The sequence below is a fragment of the Falco biarmicus genome, chromosome 20 (assembly GCF_023638135.1).
Source record: "Falco biarmicus isolate bFalBia1 chromosome 20, bFalBia1.pri, whole genome shotgun sequence".
In the NCBI taxonomy this organism is placed as follows: Eukaryota; Metazoa; Chordata; class Aves; order Falconiformes; family Falconidae; genus Falco; species Falco biarmicus.
In genome coordinates, this window is record NC_079307.1 from 3,307,650 (window position 1) to 3,330,270 (window position 22,621).

Below are 22,621 nucleotides of genomic sequence, written 5' to 3' on the forward strand. Positions count from 1 at the left end.
TTCTCGGCATGGAAAGTAACAGAAGAATCAGAAGGACTCAAATGCCAGAAAAATCCTGCCTGGAAGGCGTTGGCAAAGAAGGGAAACTATATCAAGGAGATGCATTAGCGAATTTTTAATGGCAGTAATACTGCCAAATAGGATCGACTGCCTTCCTGGGGTTTGCAGCCCATCTGTATTTCCACATTGCTGCTTTCATCTGGCCAGAATGTCCCTAACTAACTAGAACATGATTTGGTTTAGTTTTATTTTCTAAAGGACAGCAATTAGGGGGGAAACCACAAAAAATGCAGCCAGTGCTTACTCTCCGGATGTACTGTCTCTCATGCTGAAAATATATGGAGGAAAAACAAGAGAACAGAAAGATAAGATAGAGAGGACACAGAAACACAGCGACCCACAGAAGCAGAGCACAGCAGAGCGTCATGCAGCAGGGTATGGATCTCAGCAGCTACAGGCAGAAGCAGCTCTCACGTAACAGCAAAAGGCACCTTTAGCCATGGCCACAGATTTTTGCAGCAGCCTGGTTGGGCCTGTGCATCTGCCCAAACTGCCTCACGCCACGTTCCTTCATCCGCCACTTCTCCGCTAGCCGGGCCTACCGTGGTTTATACTTAATTCTAATGCCATTGCCGCTATGCTGCTCTCCGCTTCCGAGAGCGCCTCTTTTCCTCTCCTTGCTGATTTTCCTCGGTGCTGATTATACAAAGCAAGGAAGTCAGTCTGCCCCTCATGCCTCTGTCAAAGCTGACCACGCTGTTTATCAGCCAAAATCACTGGTTCTGACACCTCAGGCTGCAGTAAGGTAGGAGCTGTTGCTCAACAGGGAACGGCTGCTGCATTTGCCTGCTATCTACTTCAAAGCGCTCAAGGGGTGGGGGTTCAACTGTGCAAAAGTGACACCAACTGTGGCAATTTGCACACCACCAGCTTTGTACCGAAAACACTACCGCTCGTGCTTGCAGAACGAAAGGAAGATCAAGGCAGAAGCAAGGAGATGGTTTGTGTTTCTGTGAGGTCATCAGAAAAGGATTCCTCTCTCACCCCACACCACCCTGAGAGATGCAAAGGGTTTGCACGGTGGCAGCTGTTTGTCACCACATCAACACCAACTCTGCTGGGAAACCAAAAGGTACAGGATGTGGGGAGCATCGGAGGAGTGACTGAAAAGACAAAGCTTTTACCCTCTGTCTCTGGCATCCTTTTCCTCAGGACGTCAGTCCTCCTTCGCCAGTTCTAAGCCATTTCTGTCTCCTCTTTTTGGAAATGGCCGCTATGCCCCAGTGCCACTGCAGAGCCCCTTTGCATCTTCCCCCCACCCAGGTACCCAGCCCATATTCACCCAGGGACAAGAGAAACTGGAGTACTTACATTATACCAACTCTGGCTTTTCTGTAAGGACAAAATAAAAGAGAAGCATTAGTTAGCACAGAGATCTTAGAAAGATGGACAGAGAAACTAGGTCCAATCTGGTTTGTATAATTAGTGAAGTGAAAGTGGGATTAAACTGATGATTTCAATGGATTTCACACTGTGGTCTAACACAGTTATTTCCCGTTACAGGAACAAAGAACAAATCCAGAAGCACGAGTCCATAATTGGAAACAAATCAGGCTAACGTGTGCATGTCCACATGCACGCACACACACAAACTCACGCATGCATGCTGTAATCATTTTTGCAGAACGGCAGCGCCCACTAGCAACAGAGGAGCAAATAATCATCGTATTGCCAGCACTTCTCTTACTAGAGGCTTCATTCTTCCACGCCTGCTGGCTAGGTTGCAAAAATCACATTGCATTGAATAGACCCTGTGCAAATAAGCCCTTGAAGAACTGTTAGGAGGCAGGGACACAACTTTACTCACAAAAGCCATCGGGCAAAGTTTTCAATAGTACTTTTAAAGGGAGACATACACAAAGCCAGGAAAACTGCTGAAGAAAATTGCTAGAAAAGCTAAGAAAAAACCCCCCAAAAAACCAAACCAAACAAACAAACAAGACAACCCCAAAAAAAACCACTGGGGTTTCTTCAGAATTTCAGTGCACAGTGTTTTGCATCATCTGCACATGTGATTTTATTTTTTTTTGTCCTTATCATGGCTTTTCAGATGGGTTGGGAGGACAGGCCACATGTCACACTGGAGCGTATGAAAAAGCTAGCTCAGCTTGGAAAGTCACACTTGGCAATTTTCGGCTGGAGGTGAGATTTATCTGCAGAGGCAGGAAGAAAGAAGCTTCACAGTCCCGCTGCGGTCAGGCTGGCTTTCCGAGGTCAGGACACTGGGCAGAACTCACAGAACGTACAGGCATCCCCCAGTTCAGGGTGGATTTACCTTCGGGCTACGAAGCCGGGGGGCACCGTAGCCTTTCACCACCAACAGTGGTCAGCCACAGTGCACATTGCCGGGCACGTTGTGTGTTGACAGCCACACAGCTGTGTCCGTCCCCCTCTCCCAACCAGCAACGGCATCTCTACATCACACTTGGGGGAGCCGAGGCTAACAGACAAGGACTGAAGCAATATTTCACTGCATTTCTTTCTTTAAAGTCATCTTGCTTCTGACCTTGGACTGGGAGTATTTTTCACAGTTTTATACCCAGTTTGGAACACGAAGGAAAACATACTGTTCTCCAACTTGTAACAGAGCCTGCGGAAGTTTCCCGCAGAGAGTTAAGTTCACATTCACCAAAACACAGAAAGTACCTGCACTGGGATAGCCCACGACAGGACCAAGGACGTACAGGATGTTTACCAAAGGAAAAAAGTCAGTGCAAAGCCTTAACTGGACCAGAGATTTCTATGAAGACATGGAGGTGCTCACACTGTTCTTTCCCTAGACCTTCCTGCTTTCAGTTTCCAGTGCTCCCTGTGTGCCGCTCCAGCAGACAACCTTACAGGCATCTGGGTCTTGTTCACGGAGCCAACATATCTGAAGGATCCCTTGCAACTTTGGGCATTTCTGCCAGTTTCGCTACACTGGTCTCTAATGGAAAACCCCACGGTATCATAGTTTATGCCAAAATACAGAAGTTTGACATTAAAAACAGGAACATTCCCAAGGCCTTTCCTGAAACCCTGAGGAAAGGATAGGAACTGAAGAACTGAATACACAGCAAGGCTCATCAACTAACCAGAGGAACTTCTTTGTACTTCCTACACTTTTCCATACTGGGCCATACCCTCCATTCATAAAGGGTCTGGCTGAAGTCAGCCCTCGCTGCAAGTAGGACATGAAAAAAGGGCTTATACAATTCAGCCTATACTAAAAAAAAACAAAAACAGGGGAATTAATCTTAAACCATGTACACACCACCTTGTCCTCAGGAGCACAGGGTCTAAGATGGAGTGATTTTCCTGCAGATTTGTTTTGCCATCTGTCTGCCTTAATGAGCAAAGGCATAACTCAAAAAATCCTGAGGAAAAAAATTCATAATCAAACTATAATTGGCATAGATAAAATAGAGACATTACTGTCACTGTGTCTTCTAAATCAGGGTGCATATGCTGTGGTGTCAGCACACTGCAACAGGACTTCATTCCCCTCTGCTGCTAATTGCAGTAACTCTTTTTTTCTCCCTTCACATTTGAATTTCTCCAAACCAAACCACAGCTCCTCTGGAAAGGAGCTCGGCAGCTCCTCCTTCCTTAAGCTCTTCCACACAATTATACTGACAGCCAAGGTTCATCCTTTGCCTCCACCAAGTGTTCTAAATATAAGAAGATTCCTTCCCGCAGCCCCCATTTTGCAGGTAAAACTGACTACAGCAAGTCCAAAGAGAAAGGAGACTACCCACATCCTTAATCTACCTTCAATTTTATTTACCTTTTCTTTTTTTTAAACTCACTGAGAGTCAGAATATAAGGGGATGTGAACTGTGAAAATCAAGAGACGGTATAATGAAGGAGAAAAAGAAAAAGGAAAAACATTCTTACTTTGAGCAGGTTAAGTCTGTCATACTGGAAAAAGAAACCATAAACATTAGAACTGAAAAAAGAAAATAAATAAGTAACAGAGGAATGGAGTTGCACACAGAAGTGGAAAAGATGTAACTGATTTGCAGAGACGATACTACAGGAGCAAATACCCGAGTTCATAGTTACATGGCGGATGTAACCAGAAAGAATTTCAGAGAACTTGAGGAAGGCAAAAAAATGGGCTATTTTCTCTGAGCCTTTAATTAATATAGCGTTGCCTCTAAATCTTCATGGGTTAATGAGCTCATATTTGTATATACTGCTATGGAAGACTACAGCTTTACAGTGCAGATGGGAAGCAGTGGATCACGCATATGACGTTCAGCCTACTAACCTGATGCCAACAGAAGTTTCCAGCTTTCAGCATTACTGGGAGCAGGATCACAACTCACTCCTACTTACTGTTGCTTTCAGGGAAATGGAAACCTTTTGCCAAGTGAATAATGACATGCCCTAGAACTCTAGAAGTATGCCTAAAGCCATTTTACAACAGAGGCAGAGAACCAGGGTGAGGGCAGAGCTCGGAACAGATTCCAGAGCCCTTTTTCCTGACCTGTGTACTTCCAAAATCTATACTAATCGCCCGGCTTCTAAATGCCCTTGGCCAAATAACTCAAAGAAATTGATGACATTTATTCCCAAATCCCTCACCCCAGTCCCAAACCACCAGAATTTCATGACCTACTACCTAAAAGGGGATTACACCACCCAATGGGAGGGGTAAATGAGAAGACACGGCCAAACTCTTCTCATAATCGCACACCGAAAGGACAGGGTGCCACAGTCATAAGCTGCAGTAAGGGAAATTCTATTCAGATCGAAGGAAAAAGCCTGTTCACAACAAGAGTGGTTAAGCACTGGAGCAGGGGCCCGACAAGGCTGTGGGATTTCCAGTCTCAGAGGTCTGCGAAATGTGGCTGGCCAAGACTTTAGAGCAGCCCACCCTAACTGCATCAGGGCTTTGGGCGAGAGACCTTCAGAGATCCCCTCTGACCTAAACTGCTCTACAAGCTCCAGGGCCTGTATCAAAATTCGTGTTTTCCCCTAGCCTGGTGTTTGTCCTCAGCATTCATTATTAGCTATAGACAGTGGGGAAAATCTGAAGGATTTGCAACGGAGAGGAAATCACTTTTACCCTTGGGCAAGAGCAAAGCAGTTAATCTGTATTTCATCTGTTGGCTGCTAGCAAAAAGGGGGGTTTTTTTCTGAGTTCAGAAAGCTGTCCCAGAAGCAGTAGTGTTTGCCAGTAAAAGCCTAAGGCTGAGACAAGTCTACAGGGGGTTCGGTCCATGCCACGCTGGTGGAAAAGAAGCTCCAGAAGATTTCCTACAGGTGTCATCCAGTGCTTAAAAACTCCTGGTGAAGAGCGCCCTCTGACGGCAACGCCGCAGCACGACCACTCACGCACCAGACAAAGAGGGCAGGGGACTTCAAGCAGATCTGTCAGCAATTGTATAAACACAGCATCAAACTCATGGGCTCAAGCTGTTTCATTTCATTAGCAAGACAGGTTGGAAAATCCGACCGTTCTTCTTGCAGAAGATGGGTGGGGAGAGGAGAAGAAAGGAGATTTTAAAATCTTTGTCCTGAAGTTATTTGTTCCTAAAGTCTCCCTGGCTACAACACATACCATCACCACGTGTGGGGAGAATCAGGGGGCGTACTAGCCTGAGTTCCCTCACTTGTACCAGAGAAAGCCATCTTGTGGAGCGCAGAAAACAGATTCAGCCTTCACAACGCTTGAGGCTCACCCTCTGCACAGACCGCGGGTGACCAGGTCTCTGATGCAGGCTGGCAGAGGTCATGCCCGGGATCCCCTTCCCTCTGTGCATCGGCTTCCTTGCACCAGAACTCATCCTGAGGTCCACTTCCCTCGTTTCTCTAACTGTCTTGAAGTTGGTGGCTTTTTTTCTCTCTCAGAAAAGCAAGGGGCTGGCTGCAAGCACATCGCAGTACCACTACACATACCTTTTACACATACGTTGCTCTCCACCCAGGTCCTTCCCACCAGTCTCTCTCCTAACAAACCTCTCCATAGCTTAGCTAAACCGCCTCCAGCTTACCACAGCCTAACCACGACCTGTCCTGACACACACACCTCTACTCACCAGAAACCCTTTCAGGACTCTGCTACTCCAGACCTGCATTTTCCATAAAACTTCTCTCACACCTCACCTGAGACATCAGTCCCACAGTCCTCCTTTGCAGTTATCCAAGCTACAGATACCAAGCACAAGACAATCTGTCTAAAAAAAAAAAAAACAATAAAGAAGTTTCCAGCAGACACCAGCTATCATGCAAGATCAGGCTGGTTACAAGAGGCATTATGACCACAGGAACATGGTAAGCCAGCACTGTAGACTTCACTGCTCTCTGAGTACTTGCCTAGAAGGAAATCTAAGCCATCAACCAGGGAAAAGCCAAGGCACTGATTTCATGGATTATGAAGCCATCCAAGCCATTCTGGTTTCAACTTTACTTGTATACATGTGGAAAAGCCAACAGCCTGGCACTTTGTCCAATAAGCATCCCATCTGCATTTCTGATTTTTACACTCTTCTGAGGGTAGCATAGAGATGTGAGATCAAATCTCAAATGATCTTATCTCCAATCCAAGCACCCACAGAGGGATCTTCTACTTACTACCTTTCAGAGCAAGCCCATGAATTCTCACAATTCATTTGGGACAGGTCTGTTCTAACAGGTTTAAGCTGGGTTCATTTGAAATCACTGATCTTTAATATTTACATCACACGGGAAAGCGTGCAAGGGCAGTAATCTGAGATCACTGGCCACAAAACTACTATTCATCATAAAAAAGCAGGCGAGAAGTTATGGAGATCAACTCTTGTTTCTAAAAGGCATAAAGTAAGAAGAGAGAAAAAGAGAAGGAATTATGGTCCTGTTCAGCCTACCAAAGCCAGCAGGTTTCTCCCTGGCAAAGAGAGCAGCTCGCTTCAAGGGAGGGAGAGGGAAAGCAAACCTTAAAACAAAAGCTAAAATTAGGTGGAAGTAATTAAGGAGTGTGATGAACAGGCCAGTTCTCACACCATGTGAGCAAATATTAATGAGATCCCAGTGATATAAGTGAAACCAGCTTCTCAGCTACAGGCATCGAGCCGAGCTCTTGCTGACATTCTCACAGCCGCACCAGGAGAATGCCTTACTGGGGTCACCGCTCAGTACCACAGGGAGGGTTTCTCAGTGATGAAACAATTCTACAGTGGGGGACAGGAGAGAAAAAAGAAGGCTTACTTTGGAGAGGCGCTTGTGTGACTTAATCGGAGAGAAAGCATGCAGGAATGAAAAGAGAGAAATTAAGGAAAGAAGAAAAATTACCTCACAAATCAAGAGAAGGAAAACCCACAAACCCAACAGAAAGCATTACATCCCCCCCCTTCCTTGGGAAAATTACCAATAATTAAAGCCAAGCTTTAGTAGTCACGATGTTGGTAAAAATCACACTCCCGTGGCCTTAAATCACAGCACTCCATGACCCAGGGCAATGTAATCCCCCCTACCAAGGGCACCGCTCCCCTGACAGAGCATCCCCCGGCGTGGCTATAAACACAGCGTGCCGTGCATCCCGCCTGCCTCCGTCCGCACGGCGCGCTTTTGGGGACAGACTGCTGGCTCCACAATGCACGCGGGTGTCACCCAGTCCTGCTGTCCTAGGTGGCATTTGTAGGTTCCTGTGTAAATAGGAATCAAGTCTGACCTCAAGGGCCACCTCAGAAATGATGAGTCTGATATGATTCATCTTGAAAAACCCCTTCGTCCCCCTCTTTTGAACTCACATACACCCCCGTTCAGTGGCGACACATCAGTTCAGCCCAGTGAATCCTATTTTCCCTGCTGACAGTCACCACAAAGGGGAGTGGGTAGACTTTTGTGTACGTGACAATTCAGCAATAAATCGGGCAGAGATCTAACAACTCATTTCTGAGTTACGCCTGCGTCACCACTGAAGTTATTGAGGCTGAAATATTTCACTTCAAAAACCTGGACAAACACAAGTGCTCCTGACAGCTATCTTACGATACACCATGGACACTGGGGTTATAATCAAAGGTTACGTTTGGCTCCCAAGGCCCTCGTGTGTGTTTCACCAGGCCCCACTGCTCACAGAAAATCAAGAGTCACCAAACCTGAAACCCTCTTCCTCAGTACAACAAAGACAAGGCTCTTTCTAATACGGTCAAAAGACAAAAAATACCTTTCTAGGGAAAATATCATCTACCCTGGCCAAAACAGTCGTAACACTGCACCGACTGGAGGCAATGTGCAGAGGATTGGCAAATCAATTCTGTGCAACTCGAACCTCATCTCAACACAGGGCTTAGACAGGACTGGAGAAATGCACGGGCCCTTCACAGGCTGTCTGCACAGAGGAACTTCTATTTATTCCATGACCCTCCATGATCCAGATGATAAAAAGTAATCACAACAGCTGCTTCTCAAGGTCTTTCTCCAAACCACAGAACCTCCCAAGAAAACGGGGCCTTGACTGCAAAAAGTTTAGCCTACATGAGCCCCTGTGGAACTGCAGTGCAAGCCATCAGCAACTCATGGACTCAGGTCACTGAAAGGATGACAGGGTTGTGCTGAAGTCTGACCTACGCAAACGGCTCCCAGCTAGGGAGAATTTTCACAGGTATGACAGGGGAGGAAGAAGGAAAGTTAGCCAGAGAAAAAAGGCACAAGACAAAGCTAGCATACTGCATTAAGAGAGTTTAGAACTGGGGACACGTGCGCATCTTGGCCAAAGTAATTTGCTTGCTTCTCACCTTGGAGTTCTTGGCCCCACTGCGTCCTGACTGAGAGGAACAGCTACGCTGTACACCCTGCTCCGGCGTGGAAGGGGATTTGTCTGACGAGTGGTCTGAGCCTTTTTCCACCATGGCGTCTCCTTGGGAGTCCTGCGGTGTCGGGGACCGGGAGCGTTTGCGCAGGATTGGGGAGCAGGCAGGCGTGCTGCGGTTTGAGTTACTGGCAGTACTGCAAAAGAAAGGAAGAGCAAGTTAATCATCTTCAACTCAAACAGAAAGCAACTGTACCCATGCCTTCAGGCGGTGCATTACCTGCAGATTTCTCCACTAGCACAGCAGACAAATCTGACCTCCTGAAGCAATGCACCCAATGCCACACTTGGGACTTACGTCCCCAGTAAAATTAGGCTGTAGACAGTTACAATTTACCAGCGGCAGAGGAAACTACAACGGCCTGCCAGTGTCTTTCTCCACCCACTCTTCAATTCATCTGACCACAGATGAAATGCCTACGAGAATGAACTCATTGTCTCCTGCCAACTCTGAGAGTTTAAAATGATGACCTGAGCTTAGAAAACCTACACTTGCACTCCAGAATGAGGGAGATGTCAGCGTGTTCTCGATACAGTCCCACTCTGCCCCTTCTTTATTTTATTTCAGCAAGTGTAACTATTCTCAACAGGATGCACAAAACCAAAATATCTTTTAAGGAAACACTCCATTAAAGATCATCAAAAACGAGGGGGCACTAGGAGGGAAGTCATGATGACAGACAATGCAGTCATGATTTCCTGCATCAAACCATCCTTTCTCACACCCGTTAAGAGTTGGGCATGAAAATGTTTTGCTCTAATGTAAAAGCTTTCATGATTTAAAAAAAAAAAAAAAGTTTCCCTTTCAAAATGGAGAAAAGCAAGACCTTTCAGACTTTTACAGAAATTATGAAACATTTAGGGAAATGGAACTTCTCATCCCATAGCGCATTTGCTGAAGGTAACACTGAAATCAGAAAGCTAGTTACACATTTATACAGAACAGGAAAACTCCGATTTCCTCATTGTCCCTTCTCTTTTGATGCTGCTTCTTCCTGCCAGACTCCTCAAAATACCATGCGCTACATCCATTTTTCCCCATGTAACTCATTTCCTTCAGCAGCCAAATCTATTTATGACTGGCCCAAACATCTCCGAGGCCTTTTCAGCCACGGCTGAACTCTGCAACCCACAGGTTACAGTGGAACCTGGGCTGATGAACTTGGTGCTAACTCTGCCCTGCTGAGCTGTTAAGGCACCCTGTTATCTTCTCAGCATTATAAAGCAGACCACATCGGAGCGGCAGAAGAGTGAGCAATAGAAAAAGGGAATTAACAGCTGTAAGGGACTCAAAGAAGCCAGTACAATCAAACTCTCACAGGTTATAATTTAAGCCCAATTACATATAGCAAACTGAAGTTTGCTTCTCACAATGCAAGGTACAATGAGGTAGTTAAAATGGATTGTTTCCTTTCTGAAAATCTAGAAAAGTTGAATTCACACCTGAGGCTTCATTAATTTTCAGATAAAAATCATATTGACCTCTTACTTCTGGGGATGCCTAAAATATTTTACAGATGTTAGTTAGCAGATACAGGTAGATAAAATAAACGCTCCTCCAGTAGTTACCAGGTTTTGTTTAGTTTGGTTTAGTACTGGAAGAACTGGCCTCATAAGTTATCCTCTATTTGCTCACTGCTTCTGTTAAAGCACAAGTGATGAAACCTTCCCTAAACAATCTGCGGAAAGCATACAACAAAGTCACTTGTGCAAACATTAACAGAATCAAATTTCATACTTGGACATGCAAGGAGCTTGCAATTGGCAAGAACAGCAGCATGACACTTTGCAGAAAATTCTTAGAAGGTACTTTCAAGAATATGAAGTGTGGAAGTTCATGCAGATAACGAACAGGCTGGAGAAAACGGGTTTGCAAAATGTTCTGTAAGCAGCAAGCAAGACGGATTAAATTACAGACTCCGCTCCATTACCTATTTCTACTTAACAGACTGAGAACCATATAGATACATAATAATAAAAAGCTACTTGTTCAAATGCCACCTAAACTGCAAGTTAGCTCCAGTGTGAAGACCGGCAGAGTAATTTCCCTCATTTAGCTTGTTTCTTCACAGTTCACACCTAAGAATGGCACATCTCATGAGTGAAATATGCCAATAGGGTCCTCCCTTCCTGGTCAAGACACAGGAACACCGAATATAACCACACGTAGAGCACAACTGTAGCAATATTCAAGCTTTAATCCCTCTGAATCGTATCTGAAACAAAAGACAATCTGGACCGTTCTCCCAGCAGCATTACCTGCAACAGTTTAGGTGTATCATGAAGTAAAACTATCAGGGTTTTTCCAGCTTATTGAAATGTACAAAAGTATCGAGTTTCTTTACAGACATCCAGCTGACCCAGTTAAAATGGGTATTTCACCTTTTCTGTCCTCCTGCTGCTCCTGCTCCTGCCTAAGCTCGAGATGTACACACTTTTTGAACAACCCAGCATAGCTGCATCTAGGGTACCAACCGAAGTCAGCAACTACATGCATGTGCAGAAGGTGCTGTGCAAACAGGACCGAGACTTAAGCTCATCAGCAATGCTTCCAGAGATGGAAATGGTTTTGAATTGCCATTTCTACAGTTAAGAACCCCAAATTCTGAGGCTGTATTGCTCCTGCTCATGCTGCGTTATGCTTATCTGACATTACATCAAATTTCCTAAATCTTGCCCCCAGCAAGCTTGATTCAACATGAACTGGTTTATATGAGAGGTCCCCAGAAATACAAGGCAAGAATTCAAAGCCAATGTTCCCAAGTCACACATCACTAAACTTGTTTGAACAGACATACGTGGTTTTCCTCTACAGCTCTACGAAACCCAAGTTTACCACGCACAACCTCCTTCTCATTTTCAGTTCATGGGAGAGCTCATACTCACAAGTTTCATTCTGAGTTTCAGCTTCAAGCAACTCTATAAAGACCAAGTCAAATTCTGTCAAGGTTCTGCTGGCTCTCAAGTTCCAGTTACAAAGGAGCACTGAGTTTATACTGCTCCTAAAGTAAAACACAAAATAACCCGTTCAAAACCAGAGTATAGCTGCACCACACGCATGTGAAATTCAGATTAAACCTGCTAAAACCTTTGTTACTCTTTTACTTAAACTGTAGTCATATGAGAAACCACAAACTTTGCCTTTTGTGGACTACAATAAACACATTAATACTGGTTCCAATATAGGCTCACGCACACACAGGCACTGAAGATACATTCTCAGTCTTCACACTGAGCACACACACCAGAACTGCCTTAACACATCTCGTACAGGTCCTGCCAAGCAGCGCGCAGCTGCGGAGGCCAATTCAAGCTCATCACCCACGGTCTTACAAAGCTCCTCAGGTGGGTTTTTCAGTCACAGTTGGGTAACCCACACTGCCGCAGCTACACAGGAGCAGCAGCAACACTAACTAGCTTTAAACCTGCGTGTGTGTGTGTCCAGGCTCAGTTCACGCTACCGCAACCGCATGTTTTGGTGCCATCTCAGGCAAACTCTGGCCACCAAGTTCATTTCCCAGTCACTTCGCATCTCTGGCACGCTTTAGAAAACTAAAGCCATACATACACATTGTGTTAAGTACGTATGGATTATCGCCTTTGCAGAGAGAAGGAAAACAAGATCACTTCAGGGGCGCCTTCTCGGGCTCTCCCTTAAGCGAGTGACAAAGAACCGATCAAACTCGGGAGGTCTGAATCCACCTCACACCACCCGATGACGGGGCAGTGGCGAGTGTTTCTCACACGAAGGACCCCACGGGTGTGCACGCAGTGAAGAACACGACGAGTCTGTTTGTTCAGCCTTTCACCTCTACCGCAGCGAGGAGGGGCACAACCCCCCAGGCCTGCAGCTCCATCCCGCGCCCCCCCCTGCCCCGAGCCCCTCAAAACCCTCGCTGCTCCTGCTCAGTCTCGAGGTTTGAATCCGACCCAAGGCACAGCCATGACGAACGCTTTCTGCGGTTGCCATAGTGACCGAGGCCTGCAATTGAACCAGGAATCAACGCCTGAAATGCCAAAACGGCTTGACCCACTTTGAAAAAAAAATAATAGTAATAAATAATGCTTTACAGACTTAATTGACCAGAGTGCATTCAGGGCCTCACATGCCCCTGCGGCGCAGCCTTTAGTAGACACAACAGATGAAGTCAGGGACAGAACACAAATAATCCCACCTAAGCAGCAGCCCCTTGCTCCTAGGTGAAGCCCCTGCACAGAGTATATGAAAGCACAGAAGGCAGAGTACATCGTCTTGGTTTATGTTCATACTGTGCCTATGAGAAACACCTTGTCCTACGATTGGAGCTGCAGTAAAAATAACACGAGCAAGTGTGACACAGCCAGGAAGAGGCCAAAGTCTGTTCAGTCGCATGAAGGACAAGCCTCCGTATCTGGAGCAGCATAGTGAAGAACTGAGCTTTTCTTTAGGTGGTGGAAAAACAATGAATATTTGGCAATGCACAGACAAGCCACCCAGTCACATCCTACCCTGGACTCTCCACAGAGCAAGGACACAAGGCAAGATGCAAAAAGGCCAAACTTCTGCCTCCAACAGAGTATTTCCTGTAAAGATATGGACCAGCTGGTGAACAGAGACTTCAGCAAGCAGTAGCTTTTGGGAAAGGCTACGGTCTATACTCCAAAAGCTAAGCTTGGAATTCTTACAGTTACAAAGGAACCATGAGGACTCTTTGCAATGCTTTAACAGAGAACTCAACAAGAAACCTGACTCTGTTCAAGTCTCTTAAATAAATTCTGCATGAATGGCGTTCAGGCAGTCCTGAATCAACATGAAAGTCTGTCCATCCTACCAGATCTTCCGAAATAATCATTCCGTCTGCTGCAACAACACAGCCATCCCTGGGCTTAAGACAAGCACCCTGCAACAGGTCTTTCCCAAGTCACACATGCCCCGATAGCCAGCAGCCATCCTCCAGACACAACAGCTCGCAGAAGAGCACTGTCACAGCACCTGCAGCTACACTGTGCAATAGTACCATGTTGTCCTCTTCTCAGGTGGTGATACAGACTAAGATGACACACAGTAAATCCATTTGAATCTGCCAGTTGCAGGATGCGAATCAAAATTTCGCCAGAAATAATCACTATGTTACGAAGAGTACCAAAGGATTTGTAGCAACAGGGGCTGCTCACCTAAGCAAGTGGCAGCTTCAGGTACACAATGCTCCCTACCTCCGTTGTGATCACCAGCCTCTCGGGCATCAATGACACCATTCCCTGCAGTGTATTTCTAAACCCTGTGGGCTTCCTCAAGAAGGTCCTGATCTGGAAAGCCACCAAATCGGCAGCCTCCAAAGTCCACCACAGTTCTCAAAAGAACTTGCTTTCCAAGAGTAAATCTGTTGAAGTTGCTCGTATCTCCCCGCAGCCCATAGCACCCACCCGACAGGAAGTTCTTCAAGGCCCAAAACTGGGGTTACCAACAGCACTGCAAATGCTGGGCTTAATTCTGGAAAGTGCTGAGCACCGTGTCCCCAAACAAGCAAGGAACTCAAGCACATATTCAACTCTGTACGTCTGAAATCTACGGGCTGTGCAAACAAAGTCAAGCCTGTGCTTACATGCTTTCCTAAACAAGAATGAAGGAGATCGTCAAGCATGAAACAGAACTGTACTGATAAAGTCTTGAAAAGAGCAGAAAAAGCTACAAGGTCAAGAAGGCACCTCTAGCCTGGCTGTAGTACAAAAAGCGTTAATTCTCCTCAGAAACAGCTAGTAAGGCAGTTAATCAGACGCCTACAGAGATACTTTTCTGTGATACAGTCTGACATCAGTGGAAAAAGATGAGATTCAGAAACTCATTATGCAGTCTACCAAACAGCAAGCAGATGGTAACAACTTTTGATCACCACCAACCTACACTCACTTCAAATTGATAATCCAAGAACGAAAACCTCCATATCTCCTCAAGCAATTCCCTGGGCTTGCCATTGCTCTACAAGCAATAAGAAAATGCTCTTACTTATATTACATCTCTCAGTGAAAAGGAAAAAAAAGAAAGCATTAAATTAAAAATCAATGACACCTGTAAGACTGTACAGAAACCAAGCAGTGTTTCATGACAAGTGCTCTAAAAAGAATAGCAAGAATAGTATACTTTCTGCATGTTTTTTAAACAACTAGTTTTTACCAGAGAAGTCCATCCCTGTCAAAGATTAACCCTGATTATTTTGACATTTCACAGAATGGTGTCCTATGACATTCAATAGCATGTTTACATATTCATGAGATAAAATTAATGCAATTATTATGCTTCAGGGGATTAGCAAATCACTGCAAGTATTACGAAGGTATTTGCCTTCTGCCCACATACAGCACTGCAAGGTTGGTCAAATGTATTATTAACAATGTCATTGTCTCCCTCTGAATCATCTGATACTGGTTACCACTAGAGACAGACTATCAACTCTGATGGACAAATGGTCTGGTATCTTACAGAAACTCCCACTGTGCTGTGCCTCAAACAATTCCTCCACTGCTCCCTTCGTACTTGGAGTTATTGCAAAAATCCCAAGAAAAAGTTGGAAAATGTTTTCAAAATAGAACAAGACAGATCTTAATAATACTGTCCAATAATGCAACAGTCGTAATTTAGAAAGGATCATTAATCTGCAGAGAACCAACACGTGTTATAAATCACACACTAAACCCCTCCATCACTCACAAATTAATATAATTCCATCTGCTCCAGAGGACGACAAACCACATGGAACAAAGTATGACGGATAATACAATGAAATCTGAGAAGCAATAAAGGGGAAATAACGCAAAATAAGAATTTCACATCCCTCTGAAGCTGACAGCATGTCTGCTTCAGACACAGCCCCAGCACGGTCACCTGTGGGCCACTTGGTCTATAGCTGGCTGTACTTCCAAAGGAGGAACAGACAGGGGCTTTTGTTGCCTCTCCTCCCCCCACAATGCCAACGGCTCTCATCATTAACAGCAAGAACTGCAGTATCCGATGCCATCTTCAAAATCTCAGAGCCTGGAACGTGGCGTAGAACAGAGCTTGCAAGTCTTGTTCAGAAAATAAATATAATAATGAAGGACGTTCTTAAGCCATCTCCGATGCAAAGAAAAGTCTGAAAACTTGCCAGGTCAAAGAATAAAATATAAAATTAAAATAAATCCAAGCACATTTATTTTAAACCTCATTATTTCCAAGCTAACATCAAAATCTTTCAATGGTTTGGAGACGCTGCGTTGCTGTCATGCATCAACCCACGAGCATTGTTTCAAGGGAGAGTGAGATAAATGCAATATAGCACTAAAGAGCTGGTGATAAAGATCCATGTCGATTTTTAGATGGGGGCTTAGGCGTGATACAACTCCCAGGTTACCTCAAGAAGAGCACAAGCACTCTCCCTTTCTGCCCATCTCCTGCTATAACTTTACCAAGGCTAAGAGCATCCCAGGACTTCATCCCCAGCACAGGTAGTGTCCCCCTGAACACATTCTAATCTTGTGGCAGAGGTTTTATAAACCACAGATTAAACGTCTAACAAAGCCTCACACCACATCTCATCAGCGACAAAGCGGGGGTGGACAGGGATATTGTATACCTCAGGAGCAGAAGACAAAGCTACAGCTTTACACCTTCCCACTCACTCCTGCTGCTCATCAGCATCAGCTTTCATAAATTAATGGAAGATGCTGTGATCAAACCAGTTTCTTTTGCTCATCCCTTAACGTTTCATCCCTTTACCATGCTGGAAACAACAATGCAACAATTTCACATCCCCTCACCCCAATACCCTCCGTGCAATCTCTCCCCTTTGCTCTAACCATGCAGCAGCACTATCCAGCTGAAAGTTAAAAATAGAGAAGGTCAAGGGCCGCAGCCAATACTGGGAAGAGCCAGACACCCTCAGTGCAAGAGTCACACACTGTCCTTTGTCCTGAGGACCTGGTTTAGGCTTGTCCCCCTCCACATGACATATTCTCTCTTGCTTTATCCAGCCTTCTGGTTTTCAGCAGCACAGGCAGCTGGGGGCTTCCCTTGACATTCAAAGTTATTACACTGATGTAAAATACATCTCTGAGATTGGGCTTGAAGTTTCCTTCTGTCCTACTGAGCCAAAAGCTCCATCCTACATCTACCAGCTTCAAAAATTCTCAGATGCATGTGCCTTAATGAAGCAAAGAAACAGGAATGTACCCTCTTTACCGAATCAGCGATTTCCACAACAGACAGGGCAATGCTAGTCACCAGTAATCTTAAGCAGCAGCAATTTTGGGGGGAACGGGGATTCATCAGATTCTCAGTGCCTATAAACATGCACAGTGCAATGAGTCCTCATTTCCTACCGCTCTCCCCTGCTAAAAAAGAAAACGGGGGGGGGGGGGGGGGGGGGGGGGGGGGGGAGCCACCTGTATGGACTCAGGAGGACAGACTGGAAAAGCAGCACAAAACAAATTTTTCCTCTTCCCATCACTGCAAACAGACAAACCCAGAGAGGAATGCAAAGCAGAAGCAAGACGTCAGTGTGCATGCTCCGAGCCCTTTTAAAAGCAAGGGAGCACATGGGCAAACAAATACAGCAGATCCGCAGCAGCTGCCCTGCCGTGACGCACTGCCAGCCCCCCCCCGACCCGAGCCCCCTCCCGCCTCTCCCCGCACCCCCAGATGTTATGAGGGTAATAACTGCCCCTCCGGGGGGTGGGGGATGGGGGATACAGCAGGCGTAAAGGGAAAAGGGGGAGGGGGGAGGGGAACGAAAGCTGGGAGGGGGGGAGCCATCAGATTTGCTCATCGGTGGTTTCAAACAATCGAAAAGGCTGCTGTAGCAATTCCGCTGCAGGAGAGGCAGGGCGCGGGCATGGGGAAGAACAAGGGGAAAAGGAATCAGCCTGTGGAAGGGGAAAGCCACGAAGCATCTCCGCAACATGATGTCACGCTGTCTGCTTTCGAGTCCCCCAAACAGAAAGGAGCAGCAGCAGCAACCAACATGGACTCCAGGTTTAATCTGCCTTGAAAGCGCGTGTCTCCGACGGCAGATTTGCTCGGCAAACCTGTGCTGAGCCCCGCACACGCAGCCCCGCGGCTCCTCTGGCACAGACGTGCACGCACACACACGCACACGTGTGCACGCACAGCCGGAGCCCGCAGGCAGCACAGAGACCGCGGAGGGGAGAGGAAGGGAGGCAGCAGCGGGAGGAGCAGCAGTCACACTAACCTGGTAGCCATTAGGGACCGGCGCGCCGCGGAGCAGCCAGGAATTCATTCATTCATTCGTGCACTCGCGCGTGGCGGGGCAGCGCAGGGGGGGCCGGCGGGGGGGGGGCGGGGGGCGCTCACCTCCCGCACCATCCCAGAGCCCTGCCCGAGGGAAAGGGGGGGGGCGGGGGTGCCCGGGGCCGCTCAGGGGCACGCGGAGCCCCCTCTCCCAGCGGCCTGGCACGCCGCTCGGGCTCCTGCCATGGCTCAGCCGCTCTCCTCCCCCAGCCCCACGCCGTGTGCGCGGCCGCCCCCCACCCCACCCCCACCCTTTCACACACGCGGCTGCACGCGCACACACACGCGCACGCGCACGCACGCAGCCCGTGGGCTGCCCCTTTACATAATGCAACCCCCTCCGCGGCTTCACCAGCCCCCAGACACGCGGGGCGGGGGGGCTCCTGCCATCCCCCCCAAGGCCCCCCGGGTATACCTGTCACTCCTACATGCTGCCCGTAAAGTTGGGCAAAGCCTACCGGTTAAGGTCCGACAGGCTGGGAGGAAGAAAAAAAAAAAAAAAACCATACTCATCCTCCCTGTGTGCACGCTGGACCATTCCTACGTGGGGGAGAAAGTTTCAAAACCTGTAAACATGTCAATACAAGAACAGCCTGGAAAAACAAAACCTAACTAACTGGTAAGGTGGATTATCTAAACTGAATGAAACACTGTGAGGACACACTCATTCAGAATTAAGGTGACCTCAACTCAGCTGAGCTTACTTCATCTAGGAAGCTAATTTGGTTTCATTTTTCATGCCCATCCATGCGTGAACAGGCCTGGGATTTTTAAAGAAACGTCACCAAGCCAAGTTTACAAGCCTCCAGTAGCATTAGTACTCAGTGCTTCTTTGGGGGATGTACAGACCACCATAACCCCACACGCCTGCTCATAGACAGCTTTATGCTAGAATAACAAGGGTTTCAGTCCCTCTCAAGCGCTCTCACAGTACAATATATATTACACAGGCTGAAGGATGAAAAAGAAGAGAGCAAAACAATCAGCTAGCCTGCATTTTTCCTTCCAGTATATGAAATAGGGCCTTATCTGTCCAAGGAAATAGTGTAGAACTTGATGTGAACACCCTTGATCTGAAGCACAAGCATCCACATGTGGAAGTACTCTGGGTTATCTTAGGGCTTTAAATGTGAAATAAATTTCTAGCGGAAACAAGCCTTAAAGAGTACCCAGAGAAGCTCCTGTACCAGTGTGGCTACAGTAGTTTAAAAATTTACACTGTGTATCACTTCTGTGCCTCAGCAGTCTCCAGTCTACATTCACATCGCCCACCTCAGGTGTTTATTTTCAGAGTCCCCTGCGGTATCAACTGAGCCAGGCAGGCAGCTCCAGAGCATGATTCAGAGCGAACCTGAGTGAGGAGGCTGACTACAGCCACCTTCAGACGCTGCGAATGACCCCCTCGGGGACTTAACTGCTCCCCACTGATAACAGAAGGTGCTGTGCCTGAAGTGATGGAAATGCTCGTCACTCCACGTTTTGCTTTCTTTTGTTGCGTTTTACCCATTCCATACACAGGGCTGACCATTTTCTCTTCTCCTAAGAATCAGTCACAGCTTTCAATGCTAACGTCCCAAAAGAGCATCTCTCCAAAAGGCTGATTATGCATCATTTCGCTATAATCACAATCAGTGGGAGCAGGAGGTGCTCTGCTCTTAAGAATCAGTGCTCCAGCAGGCTCACACCACCATGCATTTCAAATGCTGCACATGATTTTAAATTGAAAATGCTATCACCATACACGCTTTTATCTGGATAGTACAACTGCACCATCACCCTTTTCATATTACTCAAAGAATACACAGAGATGTACACGGGTTTACTGTGTATATTACCACCATTCAATAAATGCATTGCCCCATTAAGAGATCCATCAGCTTGATGTCAATTTGTGATGTCTATCTTGTGACCAAGCTTCCTTTTTCACCTTCTCTGTTTAGATGCTTATGATTGGCAGCACCATAAAACACACCAGCTTTCATCCCAAACATGAACTTGGCACCTGAAATCTAATTTCACAGAAACAAACCTGGTTTTTAGTCCTCTCATTCCATTAGCGCACATTTGTTCAGGTTTTGCTCTCAAGGTTTCCTCTGCAATCATGGGAGAAACTTCTATCAAAACGAGAACGTTTCTTACGTCGTTACACTTTTACAAGTATTGGAGATTTACAAAGGGTACCAAGCAAAATTAATCCAAAGCACAATCACAAGAGCTGACAATAATATTTGTCGCTTCACTCAGTAACATCTGACTATAGGTTTTAGATCTGCAAGTCCCCGTAAGGATGGAGTATTCTAGCTAAGTGGAAACGCACAGTCTCTAACAGGAAAAGTTGTAAAGGCAAGTAACAACTGGCAGTGAGGAGTTCGGGCCAAATCCCACACGACCTTGTCCTCCCACATATTGACCTTCTACCAACACAGAATTCTCTTAATTTTGCAATGCCTTCTCCTCAAAAGTTTATTTTTCAATCCATTGGACCACATTTCAGTGTTTATGGGTAAATCTAGTGTGTTTTGCAACTGGAGAAATCTGCATGCAGTAGTCCTGTGTGCCTCACCAAAAACGGAGCAGCACAAACCTAGGCATGACCAAGAACACAGCAAAATCTCATTATCCAGTCCGAGCAGCAGAGCCACTGTAACTTGCACCTTGACTTTTTATTTTCACGTGACCATTACAAGTTTCAAGTGCTTACAAAAGTTCATGAACTGGTGAATTTCCGAACATGTTTGAAGAAAATGGCATGTAACATACAAACTTTCCTACTCCCTGTGTCCAACACAATGGTACCTCCACATCTGAGGATGGCAATTCCCACTGAAACGCTATGTCTAGGGCTGTCTCTAGTTTCAACTCGTGAACAACGTAGCTAAATGTCTGGACAGGGTTCAGACAAGAGCGATGAACAATAAAGGCAGTGGCACTCAATCCACTCACCACAGACTGGAGGTCGAGGAATGGCAAGCTTTAAACTGGTGTTCCAGGTGAGCATTTGATAATACTGGGTAAAAGATGAAAGTGCAACAGTACCAAGTGCCGAAAGCTGAAGCCTGACAAATTCTGACTAGACAAGAGAGATGCATTTTCGGAACTAACCAAAACTAACCCCTGGAACTAATTCAAGGCTAGATCATCCATCTGCAGCAAACAATATTACACAAGGTACTGTTCTGTACCTCAAACCAGAATCAGTTCAGGCAAGTCTTATACCTTGCATTTGACAGGACTTAAAAGAGATATCTGAATGGTCCCATTTCGTTTTACAGTCTATGAAACTTTCAGTGTTTTTTTTTCTTATGGCTTTCAAAGATGTATGAAAATAGCTGGAAGTGTGATTCTCAGCCTCTACGAATTTTAGGATGCTTTGTCTAAATGACTGTCAAGGTTTGAAGGAGATAGTATTTTTCAGTGTTCACATGAGAGGCACACTTACCCAAAGGCTCTGGCAAAATTCAGTATAATGGCTACTTCAGATTCAGAACCATGGAGAACATGCAAAGGCTCAAAGCAGGTCATGAAGTGGTAGGATAGACTCAACACGTGACTTTAAAACCTACCCACTCTTCAGACTGTCAGGAGAGAAGATGAATCAAACGGAAGTTCTGCTTCCAAGAGCGCTGTAAGAGCAGTAGTAAAAATGCAAGACTTACTTCGAGAAAAGCTTCTTAGGCTTATCTGGGATGGCGTGCAAGAGGCAAAGTTATGGGTAATTTGAAAAATTACGTAACGCCTCAATAGCTTTACAAACTTCAGCAGACCGGCAAAATTCAACCCAGAACTCTCAGAAGAGCAAATACTCTCATTACATTTCTGGGTCTGTGCAGCGCCCTTCATGTCACTACAAACAGCTTGTTTCATGATGATAGTACTGGGATAATACTGCACTGAGAAGACGATCTTTAGGCACCCTTAAGGAAGCTCTTCTGAACATAAAGCTACCAGTTCCTGGTTTTGTTCAAGAGCTGCAGAACCCATTTTATGTCGACTGGGTTTACTTGCACGTATGTCTCTCAGCCCTCCCTGGTACTGATGTTAAAAGAATCAGGACAAGCACTAGGGCATTATCTCATGTATGAAGGACAGCTTTAGGAGGGCTCAACTGCTGAGCTATTCACGGCACGACATGGTCACACCCCGAATGCCACAGGGACTACCAAGCCCTACAGAAAGGTGAACAGTCATTCACCACAAGCACCCGCCCAGGGATGCTCTAATTCAGAGCATGCCTATCTGTGGCAGGCCCTTCGCGTTCGCGCAGACAGTGCCAGGCGTACCTTTGCTGCCTGCCGGACTGAGCTGTGCCACAGACCCAGCCGTAACACAAGCATACTCATACATATTGCATCTCTCAGGTGAGAGGAAATAATGCACTGTTCAAGAAATTAAAGACCGGGACTGATGACAGATACACACGGGACAGTCCAGTGCCTCAACGCCCAGGTCTACGGAGCAACAAGTGGGTTTGAGATAAACTCTATATGCAGGTAGAGCAACCTTACCCCCCCGTAAGCCACACC

At 46.2% G+C, this 22,621-nt stretch overlaps 1 protein-coding gene across 13 annotated transcripts in view; it reads right to left on the reverse strand.

Annotated features, from left to right (window-relative positions):
- The window catches only part of GRAMD1B (GRAM domain containing 1B), a 141,674-nt gene that overhangs the window by 30,567 nt on the left and 88,486 nt on the right, over positions 1-22,621 (reverse strand). For 7 of the 13 annotated variants that reach the window (XM_056322721.1, XM_056322715.1, XM_056322728.1 and 4 more), the window contains 5 exons: positions 8,766-8,976; positions 7,234-7,254; positions 3,937-3,960; positions 1,372-1,392; positions 305-328 (listed from right to left, as the gene is read on the reverse strand). In XM_056322721.1, coding sequence (XP_056178696.1) covers positions 305-328; positions 1,372-1,392; positions 3,937-3,960; positions 7,234-7,254; positions 8,766-8,976 — 301 coding nt within the window. Of the gene's footprint in view, positions 1-304; positions 329-1,371; positions 1,393-3,936; positions 3,961-7,233; positions 7,255-8,765; positions 8,977-9,059; positions 9,567-18,039; positions 18,323-22,621 lie in introns of those variants that run through there. The other 6 variants (XM_056322723.1, XM_056322724.1, XM_056322716.1 and 3 more) reach the window with 6 other exon arrangements.